At 44.2% G+C, this 15,313-nt stretch overlaps 1 protein-coding gene across 3 annotated transcripts in view; it reads left to right on the forward strand.

Moving 5' to 3' along the window:
• cadm1a (cell adhesion molecule 1a) overlaps positions 1–15,313 on the forward strand; it is a 422,806-nt gene that overhangs the window by 321,603 nt on the left and 85,890 nt on the right. For all 3 annotated transcript variants that reach the window (XM_083926363.1, XM_083926362.1, XM_083926364.1), the window contains one exon: positions 12,489–12,641. In XM_083926363.1, coding sequence (XP_083782489.1) covers positions 12,489–12,641 — 153 coding nt within the window. The remainder of the gene's footprint in view (positions 1–12,488; positions 12,642–15,313) is intronic.

Genomic DNA, 15,313 nt, shown 5'->3' on the forward strand with positions numbered 1-15,313 from the left:
TCCCTGATGAGCAGGCCAGTGCTTTGCATGCGGCTCCGCCACCATCGGGGGGAGAGTGTGTGCGTGGCCGGGTGGGTGAATGAGAGGCTTTGGCTTCCTGTCTGTCAAAGAATTGATTTCAAACCACTTCTGTTGGTTAACAAAGCACTGAGTGGTTTAGGACCAAGATTTCAGAGCTTCTGCTCAGCTACGAACCATCCAGACCTCTCAGATCCTCTCGGACAGGTCTGCTCTGTGTCCCCAGAGTCAGGACTAAACATGGGACAGGTCTGCTCTGTGTCCCCAGAGTCAGGACTAAACATGGGACAGGTCTGCTCTGTGTCCCCAGAGTCAGGACTAAACATAGGACAGGTCTGCTCTGTGTCCCCAGAGTCAGGACTAAACATGGGACAGGTCTGCTCCGTGTCCCCAGAGTCAGGACTAAACATGGGACAGGTCTGCTCCGTGTCCCCAGAGTCAGGACTAAACATGGGACAGGTCTGCTCTGTGTCCCCAGAGTCAGGACTAAACATGGGACAGGTCTGCTCTATGTCCCCAGAGTCAGGACTGAACATGGGACAGGTCTTCTCTATGTCCCCAGAGTCAGGACTAAACATGGGACAGTTCTGCTCTCTCTGTGTCCCCAGAGTCAGGACTAAACATGGGACAGGTCTGCTCTGTGTCCCCAGAGTCAGGACTAAACATGGGACAGGTCTGCTCTGTGTCCCCAGAGTCAGGACTAAACATGGGACAGGTCTGCTCTCCGTCCCCAGAGTCAGGACTAAACATGGGACAGGTCTGCTCTGTGTCCCCAGAGTCAGGACTAAACATGGGACAGGTCTGCTCTGTGTCCCCAGAGTCAGGACTGAACATGGGACAGGTCTACTCCGTGTCCCCAGAGTCAGGACTAAACATGGGACAGGTCTGCTCTGTGTCCCCAGAGTCAGGACTTAACATGGGACAGGTCTGCTCTGTGTCCCCAGAGTCAGGACTAAACATGGGACAGTTCTGCTCTGTGTCCCCAGAGTCAGGACTAAACATGGGACAGTTCTGCTCTGTGTCCCCAGAGTCAGGACTAAACATGGGCCAGGTCTGCTCTGTGTCCCCAGAGTCAGGACTAAACATGGGACAGGTCTGCTCTGTGTCCCCAGAGTCAGGACTGAACATGGGACAGGTCTGCTCTGTGTCCCCAGAGTCAGGAATAAACATGGGACAGGTCTGCTCTGTGTCCCCAGAGTCAGGACTAAACATGGGACAGGTCTGCTCTGTGTCCCCAGAGTCAGGACTAAACATGGGACAGGTCTGCTCCGTGTCCCCAGAGTCAGGACTAAACATGGGACAGGTCTGCTCTGTGTCCCCAGAGTCAGGACTAAACATGGGACAGGTCTGCTCTGTGTCCCCAGAGTCAGGACTAAACATGGGACAGTTCTGCTCTGTGTCCCCAGAGTCAGGACTAAACATGGGACAGGTCTGCTCTGTGTCCCCAGAGTCAGGACTAAACATGGGACAGGTCTGCTCCGTGTCCCCAGAGTCAGGACTAAACATGGGACAGGTCTGCTCCTTGTCCCCAGAGTCAGGACTAAACATGGGACAGGTCTGCTCTGTGTCCCCAGAGTCAGGACTAAACAACGGACTGGTCTGCTCCGTGTCCCTAGAGTCAGGACTAAACACTGGACAGGTCTGCTCTGTGTCCCCAGAGTCAGGACTAAACATGGGACAGGTCTGCTCCGTGTCCCTAGAATCAGGACTAAACACTGGACAGGTCTGCTCTGTGTCCCCAGAGTCAGGACTAAACATGGGACAGGTCTGCTCTGTTTCCCCAGAGTCAGGACTTAACATGGGAAAGGTCTTCTCTGTGTCCCCAGAGTCAGGACTAAAAATTGGACAGGTCTGCTCTATGTCCCCAGAGTCAGGACTGAACATGGGACAGGTCTACTCTGTGTCCCCAGAGTCAGGACTTAACATGGAACAGGTCTGCTCTGTGTCCCCAGAGTCAGGACTAAACATGGGACAGGTCTGCTCTGTGTCCCCAGAGTCAGGACTTAACATGGGACAGGTCTTCTCTGTGTCCCCAGAGTCAGGACTAAACATGGGACAGGTCTGCTCTGTGTCCCCAGAGTCAGGACTAAACAACGGACTGGTCTGCTCCGTGTCCCTAGAGTCAGGACTAAACATGGGACAGGTCTGCTCTGTGTCCCCAGAGTCAGGACTAAACATGGGACAGGTCTGCTCTGTGTCCCCAGAGTCAGGACTAAACATGGGACAGGTCTGCTCTGTGTCCCCAGAGTCAGGACTAAACATGGGACAGGTCTGCTCTGTGTCCCCCAGAGTCAGGACTAAACATGGGACAGGTCTGCTCTGTGTCCCCAGAGTCAGGACTAAACATGGGACTGGTCTGCTCCGTGTCCCCAGAGTCAGGACTAAACACTGGACAGGTCTGCTCTGTGTCCCCAGAGTCAGGACTAAACATGGGACAGGTCTGCTCCGTGTCCCCAGAGTCAGGACTAAACACTGGACAGGTCTGCTCTGTGTCCCCAGAGTCAGGACTAAACATGGGACAGGTCTGCTCTGTGTCCCCAGAGTCAGGACTTAACATGGGAAAGGTCTTCTCTGTGTCCCCAGAGTCAGGACTAAACATTGGACAGGTCTGCTCTATGTCCCCAAAGTCAGGACTGAACATGGGACAGGTCTGCTCTGTGTCCCCAGAGTCAGGACTAAACATGGGACAGGTCTACTCTGTGTCCCCAGAGTCAGGACTTAACATGGAACAGGTCTGCTCTGTGTCCCCAGAGTCAGGACTTAACATGGAACAGGTCTGCTCTGTGTCCCCAGAGTCAGGACTAAACATGGGCCAGGTCTGCTCTGTGTCCCCAGAGTCAGGACTAAACATGGGCCAGGTCTGTTCTGTGTCCCCAGTATCAGGACTAAACATGGGACAGTTCTGCTCTGTGTCCCCAGAGTCAGGACTAAACACGGGACAGGTCTGTTCTGTGTCCCCAGAGTCAGGACTAAACATGGAGAGGCAGCGTTCAGTTTTTATTTTTATTTTTCAGTAAACTGCACGGTAACTTCTGTAACTGTAACCATCTTTTATGTTTTAAAAATGACCTTTTATGCGTTTTAAATCTTTTATATGTTTTAAATGACCTTTTATGTGTTTTAAATATATGTTTTATGTGTTTTTTCTCCCAGTGCTTTTAATGTTTTATGTGAAGCACTTTGAATTGCCTTGTTGTTGAATTGTGCTGTACAAATAAACTTGCCTTGCCTTTCCTTTGGAAAGCACTTCGTCCTTCTCAGGCTGAGAAGTGCTATATATAAGCAGTCCAAGTGCTGACTAGGAATATGAGATGGGACATTATTCCATGACTGCAGGCTCTAATGGCTGAGCCACATGTCTTGCATGAGGAGTGAGTGGCGGCTACCTTGCTGAAACGGCTGCGGCTCACGCTCACGTGTGTCCACCCATGCGTCGGTTGCTGCTACAGCCCTGCCTGGCTTCTGACATTGAGTTGTTTACGATTCTAGTTATAAATAATTAAATGTTTCATTTCATTATAAGACATTTAGACAGAGAAAGGTGAGATTCTCTCACAGAAACATAGTCAGTTAGTCATCAGACAGTCATCAAATTAGCCAAATAAGCCAATATTTTGCTGTGTATGAACTATTAACGGGGATATTACGGGGAGTCGCTAACAGCCTGACGTGGCTAACACTGATTAGCTCGGGGCAGAAAGATGTACGCATTCAAAGGTCTTTTTTAACCACTAATACTGCTGAAAATAACAGCAAACCTCTGCAGCAGCATGAGAAGAGCCCCTACACAGAAAACAAAGCATCACCAACAGCGTACTTATTGAACCCAGAGTTTATTAAAAGAGTGTTTTAAAGACTTACCTACTGGCCCCTGTACCAGCTTCTCTCATAGTAAAGTCCATTCAAGTCGATTACCAAAGTCAATCCAAAAGGAAGGAGCCCATTGGTACTTTGTTTTGTGTGTAGGGACTCTTCTCATGCTTCTGCAGAGGTTTGCTGTTATTTTGAGCAACATTAGTGGTTAAAAAGGACCTTTGAATGCCTTCACCGTACTGCCCCGAGCTAATCAGTGTTAGCCACACTCGGCTGTTAGCGACTCTAATCTATGTTAATCGTTCGTACGCGGAAAACAAATGATCTTGATTGGTTATTTGATGACTGTATTTGCCGAAAAAGACCCTTTTACGCTAGAATTTCACTTTAAATATAAATATCTGTATTTTGCTCATGTCTGTGACATAATCCCCATCAGTTAACCTCTCGCATCTATAAGACAGTTGAACGTATAAATCATTATAAGCCACATCTATAATATGTTATATGTTGATCTAGTTCTTCAGAATGTGTTTACCTGTTTTTGGCTCAGAGGGTGGTGCACATATACAATATTATAAACATAACCACGTAGAGTGCTCATAGAATCCAGAGTTGGCATACACTATTTATACTATTTCAGCAGTAATTGGCACGACCAGTGAGACTGCACTGAGTAACTTGACTGTGGGGAGGAAAAGTTGGAATTTTACTTTGTCACCAACCTCACAAAGTCTCCTTCTACTGTACTGTCTTATCACTGCTTTTAAATGAGCGTTATCACCGTCTGCTGTGAAAGAAGAAACCGACAGATCAGATATTGTACAGCCTTTTATAGTTTGAACAGACTTCTCTTCCAAAGACTTGGAGATCAATTCCCTTTGTCAGATATCTGCGATGTCCTTCTCACACTTTCAGATATGATAGAACAAGAGAAGAAGGGCATGGGCAACGAGTATGAATCTAAAGGTCACCCTCTTTTTTTGTCCAAAGTACACAAGAGGAGTGAAATATATATATATTCCATTGTGCTCTGATGTAACAATAAAACAACTGTCTGCAGTGCTGCCCGGCTCACCTTCTCTTTGCCAGAACCACTACTTCTGCTTCTGAAATACACCACTGTGTTCAACCCTGCTGTGTGAACCAGCCTGTTCTCCATCAGTTGCCCTTGTATCTCTTTGAGCTTGCAGTATTGTTGCCCCAAGCCTTTAAGCATGGTAAAACAGTGTCCTTGAAACAGTGCCAGAGTGTCTAAGTGTTTCTTTTCAATATGTTATAGAAGGTATTTATCAATTCAGCTCATGCTTAAACCACAATGCCGTATTTAGAAGTGATACATAAGAGGATTAAGATCTCTGAAATGTTTTTGTGGAATGGATTATATCTGATTGTCATGGATTTTGTTAGATTGATGGAAGGGTATGCCATTGGCAAAGCAACAAGTGATTGGTTCTTTGTGTACTTTTGAATCCAGTTGCAGATCTAGGACCACTGTTCTCCAACATTGCACCATATTTGACAATACATGACTGTCTCTTATCAATATGTTTAGCCTGGAATCACGGCCAGCATCTCTGATTCGGTCAATGAGTCTGCTATCCTGTCTTTAAGTCTGGCATAACACCTTTTCAAAATACTATTTCTGGGTCCAAATGCACCATTGAACAAAGCAAACAACAGCAGCTGACACCTGTAAACCTTTACGATCACTTCTCCCTTCAGTGAGACACTTTTTTATTGGTAGGAAAGAGGTGAAACGACAATTCCACCATTTATTTATGTTTTCTCTGATGTGTTCAACAGCACTGCCGCATTGTAGAAACACGAGGCTTTGACCTGGAAATAGTGCTTTTAAAGGGTGTTAAATCACAACTTAAAGACCAGATTATGATCATTGGCGGCTGTGTGCACCAATCATCCAATCAGGCTTGAGGAAGGTGTTCGTCTTGCAGAGATGGCACAGTGTGAATAGACGTTAAAACAGTGGCAGGAAATTGAAACAAGCATGGATAAAACAAACACACCGTACATTTGTGTATGGTCTATTTATGACTCTTGAGTCAGCACATTTTATCTGCCATGAAAAAAAATGTTAACTGCTCCAGCAACAGCTACGGTAGCTTCCATATTGACTGAATATGAGACAGGTTGGACAGCTATAGCAGATAACCAACATTAATGTGTTTTTTCCTCTTGTTTAAATCTAAGTCTTAGAAGAAGTAAATAAATATACACACATGCACAAACAGGACCTATATACATGCAATTAATGGAGAGATGTTAGAGTGAGGGGGCTGCCAGTAACCAGCGCCATGGGCAGTTGGGGGTTCGGTGCTTTGCTCGACAGCACCTCGGCATTGACCAGGAGATGAACTGGCACCTCTCCAGCCACCAGTCCATGGTCCATTCATGGTCCACCCAGGGACTTAAACCGGCGACCCTCCGGTTCCCAGCTAAGTCACCTATGGACTGAGCTACTGCCGCCCACGAGCAAGAGCAACAGTCATTGAAGCCGTTGAGTGACTAAAGGGTTTACTCTGAGAGTGCAGTATGATGCGGGATGAAGAGAGATTTCTTTTTAAGTACAGACCTAATTGGATTTCAACCTTTGTAGAACAGTGTAAGCTGACTCATATTTAGCCAAGATACAGAGACAAGCGAGCAAAGAATCTCCACTCCAGTTAAAAGTACAGTCAAAAGGTGATTGACGAACAGCAGGCTGTATGGAGGAGTTTAACTTTCCAAACCGTTTACTTGGCTGAACTTAACGGCTCCCATCTTTTCTTCAAAGTTGCGCTCGCTCGTGTGGCTTTCCCTCTGGACCCACCAGACCTCCAACTCACTAAACATCCTTTGGAAAACTTAAAAAGGGAAAAGTCGAAACACACTAGAATATAACAGGAAAGTTTAGCCCTTAGAGGAGGAATGACATTATGTGGATTATTCAATTCTTCTGCATCTGGATCAAATCTTGTTGGTAGGGTTCAAACTGCGGCTGCTGATGGCAAACAAAGTCCACAAAATGTTGTTGTGTGTACCACAAGGATCGATATTAGGCTCTCTGCTCTACACTCTAAGCAGGAATTATTATTATTTTGCCCCTGCAATGTCCAGTTTAATGCTGATGCCACCATCTTTTATGTCATCTTCCTCGCTGCAAACCAGGCGTTCTCAAGGTTACAATCTGCTTTGGTGACCTCTTGTATTAATTTAATAAAAGACTAGACTCCTAAAAGACTTCACAGTGACCAGCATTTTGTCATCGCTGTTATAATCACTCATTTTTATTTCCTTCTTATATTTGTTCAATGCATAAACCACAGAAAATCTGTCCAGTGTGCATCACAGTTCCTCTTATGCGTAGGAGTACACTGATAACATGTAGTGCCGAAGGAAAGGGCCTTCTGGCCACAAGGTGAAGCGGTGAACATATTCTAAATATAGCAAACACTTAAACTGATATTGATTTATTCAGGGGGGCTTTTTTTTAAGGTGACTGAAGTACGTATTGCTGCAGCTGCTGCCTCGGTCAGTAACTGTGACTGTGCATAGTACCGCATACTTCAAAAATGCCAAACTATCCCTTTAAAAGAACATCTGACCTTTGTGACCCATTATGCTATCGGGCAGTGGTGGCCTAAAGGTTAGACAAGCGCGCTTGTGACCAGAGGGCAGGGCATGAATCTGAGTGGGAAGCAGCCCTTGCCTTACCCTCAATACCCTTGAGCAAGGCCCACAATCACCCACTCAGTGGCCGAGCAGACTGCAGACTGCAGCTTCCAGGTGTTGATTGAATGTAAAACTGTGTGAATGTGATCAGAAAAAGAGAGCATTGCTCAGTGTTCTCCCCCTGAATAAATAAAGCTCCTACAAGCCTCATTTTGAACATTAATGACCTTGGATCATTAAACTGTAACAGAGCCGAGGTTTCTCCTTTAATATCAAAACTATCAGTATTGCTTGGAGGCACTTACACTGTTGCCACTACCCTTAAACCATCAGACACCATTTACCGCAGTGCCCTTCAGTTCATCTGTGGGTGCTTTCTTCAGCTTCTTCAGTATACTGCAGCATTTGTATGTTTGGATCTGGGAGCAATGCATTCAATTAAATCATTAGGATTAGAGGCTGACCTCTCCTTTTTAATGAAGGCTAACGAGGCTTTTGATTGAGCTAAACTAATTAGGGGCATATAATTCGTATGCCACAAAAAAGGCCTCATTGTACTTGAATAAAACAATCTAATAGCTGCGAAAATGGAAACCAACTATTAAAGTTTTTGCCTACGGCAAAGTGATGCATCGCGATGACGTCATGGATGAGTGTGACGTGTTACGGCGTGATGACGTATAGGCAGTAAGAAGCATTGGCCGAGGCCCAGGTAGTGTGAGTACAAACGGACCTGTAGGGGGGGACAGGGACCCTGTGAAAGCGCCCTTAACATGAGGGTCTATGGGTATTGACTCACTTCTGGAGCCAGCCTCAAGTGGCCATTCCAGAAACAGCAGATTTTGGTACTTCTACATTGGCTTCATTTTTCAGCCCCAGCAGCCCGTTGTCATTAGCCTGACTCGTCCCAGGCCTCATTGGAAGCTGATTGGGAAAGGGCATTAGCTTTTAAAACATACCTGGCAGGTGATTGGATGAATCATCTTGCTATCAAGTCAGTCAGAAAAAGAGAAAAAACATCCTTTCAGTGTTGTTCTCTCCACTCAGCAAAGAAAAACGGGTCATCACTGTAGTTACATCACCGCAGCACTCATTTTAACCCCACCCACGATCTTTTAATCTAACCAAGTGGTTTTGCTGCGTCAACCAAACCAACATGGTTCTACGTGAGTTCACAAGGTTAACAGCGTGTTCCCAGTGTTTAAAAGTGACGCTAAAGGGTCCTGACAAAATGTCAGTTTGTGACGAGCTGAGATGAGGACGGGTTGACCCTGAAGGTTGCCGCTCGCACGCCATGCAGAGCATAAACGTTTGTTGGGATTGATGTGTTTATTTCATTTTGAAAGCAGACTTCTTTTTACACGTACATCTTAACACGGTGACAGAAAGCCCCACCTGCAGTCAGCCTCATGGTATCGCTTAACGTTTGGCTTTTAAATGATGCACATGTTAAATGATGCACAAAATCAATTGTGCTGCTTAGTATTCTCGCTTCTCTCACTTTTCTCTCTGCTTCAATCACGCCATCTCTTGACATTAAAAGGCAAATACTGTCGGAGCACTTCTCTCTGTTCATCATCTGTGAAATCATAATGCAGCACAGTGGATTTTCTATCTATTTATGCCTGTTTTGAGGTCTTCATGTGTCAAAAGTTTCCATGTTTAATGCTCCAGGCTTTGAGAAAAAGCCGAGCCAGAGGATGCGTACACAGATAGCGGAGTGTAGAGAGCAAAGGGCCCGGAGTTGCTGTCAATCAGAGCAGGATTTATCAGCACATCAAAGAGGGATGGAGACGGGTAGGCTTTCATCTTAACCACATGTTGTCATTTTACATTACAGCTGATAGTGTGCTTAGGTAGATGGGCAAACAAGGTAAGGCGAGATGAAAGTAGCTACAGATGAGGAAGAGGCAGGGTTTATGGATTCGGCCTCAATTTCTCTTAAGGCCAACTGAAGGACAGCCAAGGTCGAGGCCTCTGTTGATACAAATCGTGTTAGCATGTGTTGTATTTCAGTAGAAGGGAGTTATACAAGTGTAAATTGTGTCTCTTGCTTTGGTTGTCTCTATTTTCTTCCCATTGCTACATACTGTTACATCACTTTGCTCTGTGATTGATTGTCGACTAATTAGATTGAGGTGGGTTTCTTCTCTCTGCAAAATCCTCTGAGCATGTTTGAAGTTGTGATGCACTTCGAGCAGAAACGACTAGCAGCATCTTTGTGCATCAAATCGATTAAATATTTATTCTCACACAAGCACGCCTACACCCAAAGAGTGCAGGACTGTCGGAGGGCTTTGTTCAGCACAGACAACAACCTCTTATCATTGTTATTGTTTTATTTGTCTGCTACGATTTGTCTAAACAAACCGCTTCGTTGTTCCCGTTTATATATTCTTTTATTTTCCTATTTTGCAGCATAACCAGCAGCATAACCAACAGCTCTACAATGGTTCACCATTTTAGAGCTACAGCTCATCTGTTATTATGACAAGAGAGAGAATTTTAAAATTTGAGAAATACAGCAGTGGTTGCAGGAGGGTGGACATAGTTCATTGATTCATTTATTGAGGAAAAAAATTCAATTATTTTGTGGAAAAAATAATAAAATATCACAGGGGAAAATGCCCTAATTCCTCTTTCATGATTTTGAGGAGTTGCTGCTTTTCTTTGTCTCATTGGAGACTTAACTGGATATAGAAGAAGAAGAAGAATTACTTTATTAATCCTGCCAAGGGGAAATTCAATTTTTTTCACTCTGTTATTATACATGTTACACACACAGGCCCTAAATACACACACATGTACAAACAGGACCTATATACATGCAATTAATGAGAGATGTCAGAGCGAGGGGGCTGCCAATGGATCGGTGCCCCGAGCAGTTGGGGGTTCGGTGCCTTGATCAACAGCTTGAACCGGCGACCGTTTGGTTCCCAGCCGAGTCACCTATGGACTGAGCTTCTGCCGCCCCTATATTGTGCTTCTGCCGCCCCTATAATATGCTTCTACTGCCCCTATAATGTGCTTCTGCTGCCCCTATAATGTGCTTCTGCCGCCCCTATATTATGCTTCTGCTGCCCCTATATTGTGCTTCTGCTGCCCCTATATTGTGCTTCTGCTGCCCCTATATTGTGCTTCTGCCGCCCCTATAATGTGCTTCTTCCGCCCCTATAATGTACTTCTGCTGCCCCTATATTATGCTTCTGCGGCCCCTATAATGTGCTTCTTCCGCCCCTGTAATGTGCTTCTGCCGCCCCTATATTGTGCTTCTGCCGCCCCTATATTGTGCTTCTGCTGCCCCTATAATGTGCTTCTGCTGCCCCTATATTGTGCTTCTGCCGCCCCTATATTATGCTTCTGCTGCCCCTATATTGTGCTTCTGCCGCCCCTATATTATGCTTCTGCTGCCCCTATAAGGTGCTTCTGCCGCCCCTATATTGTGCTTCTGCCGCCCCTATATTATGCTTCTGCTGCCCCTATAAGGTGCTTCTGCCGCCCCTATATTGTGCTTCTGCCGCCCCTATAGTGTGCTTCTGCTGCCCCTATATTGTGCTTCTGCCGCCCCTATAGTGTGCTCCTGCTGCCCCTATATTGTGCTTCTGCCGCCCCTATATTGTGCTTCTGCTGCCCCTATAATGTCCTTCTGCCGCCCCTATACTGTGCTTCTGCCGCCCATATAATGTGCTTCTGCCGCCCCTATAATGTGCTTCTGCTGCCCCTATAATGTGCTTCTGCCGCCCCTATAATGTGCTTCTGCCGCCCCTATATTGTGCTTCTGCCGCCCCTATATTGTGCTTCTGCCGCCCCTATATTGTGCTTCTGCTGCCCCTTTATTGTGCTTCTGCTGCCCCTTTATTGTGCTTCTGCAGTGCTGTTGAGACACACAAAAAAATGCACCCTTTGTTTTAAAGCAGAGTAATGAGCACTTCCTACTATTTTATTAAACGTTAGTCTAAATGACAAATCAGCAGATGAATGAATAATGAAATTAATTGCAGGTCTGGATTGTAGGACATTTTTTTCCATCGCGTGATGGATCAAACCTTGATGGAAAAGAAGCAATTAATACAACTTGAGTTTTCTATCCCTCAACATGATTTCTATTCTTCACTTTTGTCAGCATTGTTGGGGACACCCTGTTACTGTGCCAGAGCCAGGAGAATTGTTCCATCCATAAAAAGAGACGTCGACTGAGCTGCAGAAGTTGTTCTCAGTCGACTCACAGAAATAGCAACTCTTAAATCTGCATATTCCTTTTAATGTCAGGAAAAATGTTAACTTCTCCTCGCAGCAGAGACTCAAGCGTCTGTGTTCAGCTAAAAAATGATATAGGCTGAACACTCACTACGGATAACTCAGGGCAAAAACACCCCATAGAACAGATCCAAACAGAAACAGATTGAACGTGTAATGAAAATGGCATTTCAGTCTGATGCTAGGCTAGCGGTGGATGACAAAAGAAAAGCGAAAACGGTAACGGCGGAATATTCCTGACTGGCTGTGCCGCCTGACCTCAATCCACTGAGCAAAGAAACAGCGAACTGAAAGCTAAAGTAAAGTTGGCTGCTGTACAGGCCTGGCACAGCATCACAGGGAAGATGCCAGCTATGATAGGGCCTTCTGATGTCTGCGGGTCCAAGACCTCAAACAGTCAATCACTGCACAGGATTTGACAGTAAATGTTGATGAATTCTGAAGTTTGGTTTGTCCGTTTAGGTTTGTCCCAAGGAAATGTAGCTACTGTATATAAAACGGTTTCCAGAGTAACAGAAAAAGCGCCCAAATACTTCAAGAGTGACAAGTAAAGAGGACCGTTATAAGTGTATGGATTTATTACTGCATCTGATGTCAACATTACTTGTATTGTTTATATAGTTATAGTTAAAGTTAAAGTAATTCCGCTATGCATTTGTGTACATCCTGTATATGTGAACATGCCACGTATCCATTTTTAAATCCATCGTGTTTTTTTTCTCCTGCAGCACTGAAAGACGCTCGCTTTCAGCTGGTGAACTTCTCAGACAACGAGCTGCGGGTGTCGCTGTCTAACGTCTCGCTGTCAGACGAGGGCCGATATGTTTGCCAGCTCTACACGGACCCCCCACAGGAAGCCTACGCTGACATCACCGTGCTAAGTAAAACGACAAAACACAGACACACACACACACACACATTAACATACACAGAAACATTCAATGTTATTAGCAGAAGGCAAGTAAAGCCTATTAATCAACATTTCAGCTGTGGAAGGCAGCACGCGCTCACATGCTGAGCAACGTGGCTGACAACAGCTCGCTGTGCAAACTGGAAACTGCAAAGTCGTGTAGTTCATATGTGATTCTTATGAGGTCGTGTCATAATGTTTAAACAAGCTGATATACAGCACCAAGGATGAACAATTACACACATACACATACTGATAAAACACAGACACACACACACACACTCACATCTGTACTTCTATCTTTGTGAGGACACTTATTAACATAGTGCATTCCCTAGCCCTTTACCTTAACCTTTAGCCTGGTATAAACAGACTAATCACAAATGCTTATTAGTCTGAAACTTCTCAATTAATTTTTCTGATTTCCATGGGACGTTAATGACGATGCAGAACAAAACACTTCTGGATAGACCTAAGACCAATTAGAGCAACAAAAGGCAGTGATTGCACCTTAAAATAATGTTTCTGATTGTTTCTGAAAACATTTTATGTGAGAAATAGGCAATACAGTAACTGAATTTTGAGTCGTATTTGATCAGTGCTGTCTGGTTTGGGTTTCGAGAACCTGGTAAACTGAACTGAACAGTCAAGACAGATGTCCGTCCTCCACAGAGCTGGGTCTGTCTGACGTTCCTGTCTGTTATAGGGAAGGTTTTCAACGCCACCGTACTCTACGGGGGAATTGTTGGGTCTCTGTAAATCATAAATAAGTCATAGAGTGTGGTCTTTACCTACTCTGTAAAGTGTCCTGACATAACTTTTGCTATGATTTGGCACTATAAATAAAATTGAATTGAAATTCAATTGAACGGACCTGCAGACTAGAAGGTGACGCTGTCAGTCAGTGTCTTAAACCCGCCCCCACATGAGATAAATGGCTGGGATTGGTCCATATAATGTAGGGGGCCGGACCTATCTGCCAGAACAAATGAAGCATGAGTTTGGCGGATTCAGGCTACCCAACCTTAACGATCACAACTGAATGCCTACACCTTACCTCACCTTAAACCTTACCCCAAACTAATTCTAACCTGAACCTTTAAATCAAGTCTTAACCCTCAAACCTTTAAATAATAAGGAAGAATGTGTGCCTTTACTCGTGTGTATGTGCATGAGAGAGAGAGAGTTTAATTATATTCTACATGACCTCTCTAAGCAAGCGTGAATCGGGTTACATTGTTATCGCTCAGCTCAGAGCTTGCTATCAGATGATGAAAGCAGTTTTTCATTCAATGTTCTGATTGGCTATAAGGTCAGCTGTCATCGGCTTTTCATTGCAGACGAGCTTGTTAAAGAGCAGCGGCATTCTGTTTTCACTTAAATGTGTCCCTGTCACTTATTCATGGGAAGCATTCAAAAACAAAAGCCTGAGGAGACAATTATAACATACAGTAATGTGTGTTTCAGGCTTTAAAGGCCTAGAGAACGGACACAACTAGAGAGTGTATGGGGATATGCACATGGATGGATTACTGAATGGGCCTACGGGGCACAGGCCCAGGGGCCCATAGTGTCAGGGGCCCATAGTCACAAAATGTTGCGTAAAACCCCCCACAAAACAATCACAAATAGATGTGAAATTACCACAAAACAACTACAAAGGATCCAAAATGACTACGGCGATGCAAAATAAGCACGAAGAGATGCTAAATGATTGACACACATCAATCAAAAACATACACACAATGAATACAATCAACCAGAAGCACGGAAAACCACTAAAAATAGATGCAAAACGACTATAAAAACAACCACAAAATGACAACAAGGAGGTGGCAAAATGATGACAAGTATGCTTTGAGTTTTGGTGTCTAGTTCAGGGTGGGGGGCCCCCATGTGTCTGTGCCCAGGGGCCCATTGGTTCATAATTCGTCCATGGATATGCAACACTATTAACATAACATCGGGACATCAACTACTGTATATAACTATTCTAATCTAACTAAGACTGTAGAGTCTACACACATAGCTTCATTTTAAATGTTCTATCACAGGCGCACACATTTTACCAAAGAGATATGAAAGCCTATTGTGTATTTATACTTTGGAGATGAGCTATTTTATTGTTTTATTTTGGTAATCATATAAATATCATTCTTACCAACGTGTAGAATTTTTACCCACTTTGTAATTTGCAAAAAACTGAAATTAACAGTTGTATATTCATGTATTTATCTTTTCACATATGACTCAATGCAATATCAAATTATACGTTAGCGTTATATTAGTCTATAAATATAATAACACAATAATATGATATTTCGGGTTTGTCTCCTACGCCTTTTTTTCTTTTTGTGCATTCATCTGGACTTTAACATAATGTCCAAAACCAAAGGAAAGACGCATCTCAATTCAAGGTGTCCGTCTGTGGAACAATTTAAAAAGTGAAAGTAAAACTTCCCAATCACTTTTTATTTTCAAGAAACGTGTAAAAGTGCTGTTATAAGAAACATATGATGATGCTATTTAGCAGAAAAGTGAATTGTTATTTTGTTTTCGTTCTGCAAAGTCGACATATGTAAGCGCACCAAATGAAAGGAAATGAAAATGTCCATGTTTGATATTTTTTTATTTGCTTAATAT

Source organism: Echiichthys vipera (assembly GCF_963691815.1).
Source record: "Echiichthys vipera genome assembly, chromosome: 14".
Classification (NCBI taxonomy): Eukaryota; Metazoa; Chordata; class Actinopteri; order Perciformes; family Trachinidae; genus Echiichthys; species Echiichthys vipera.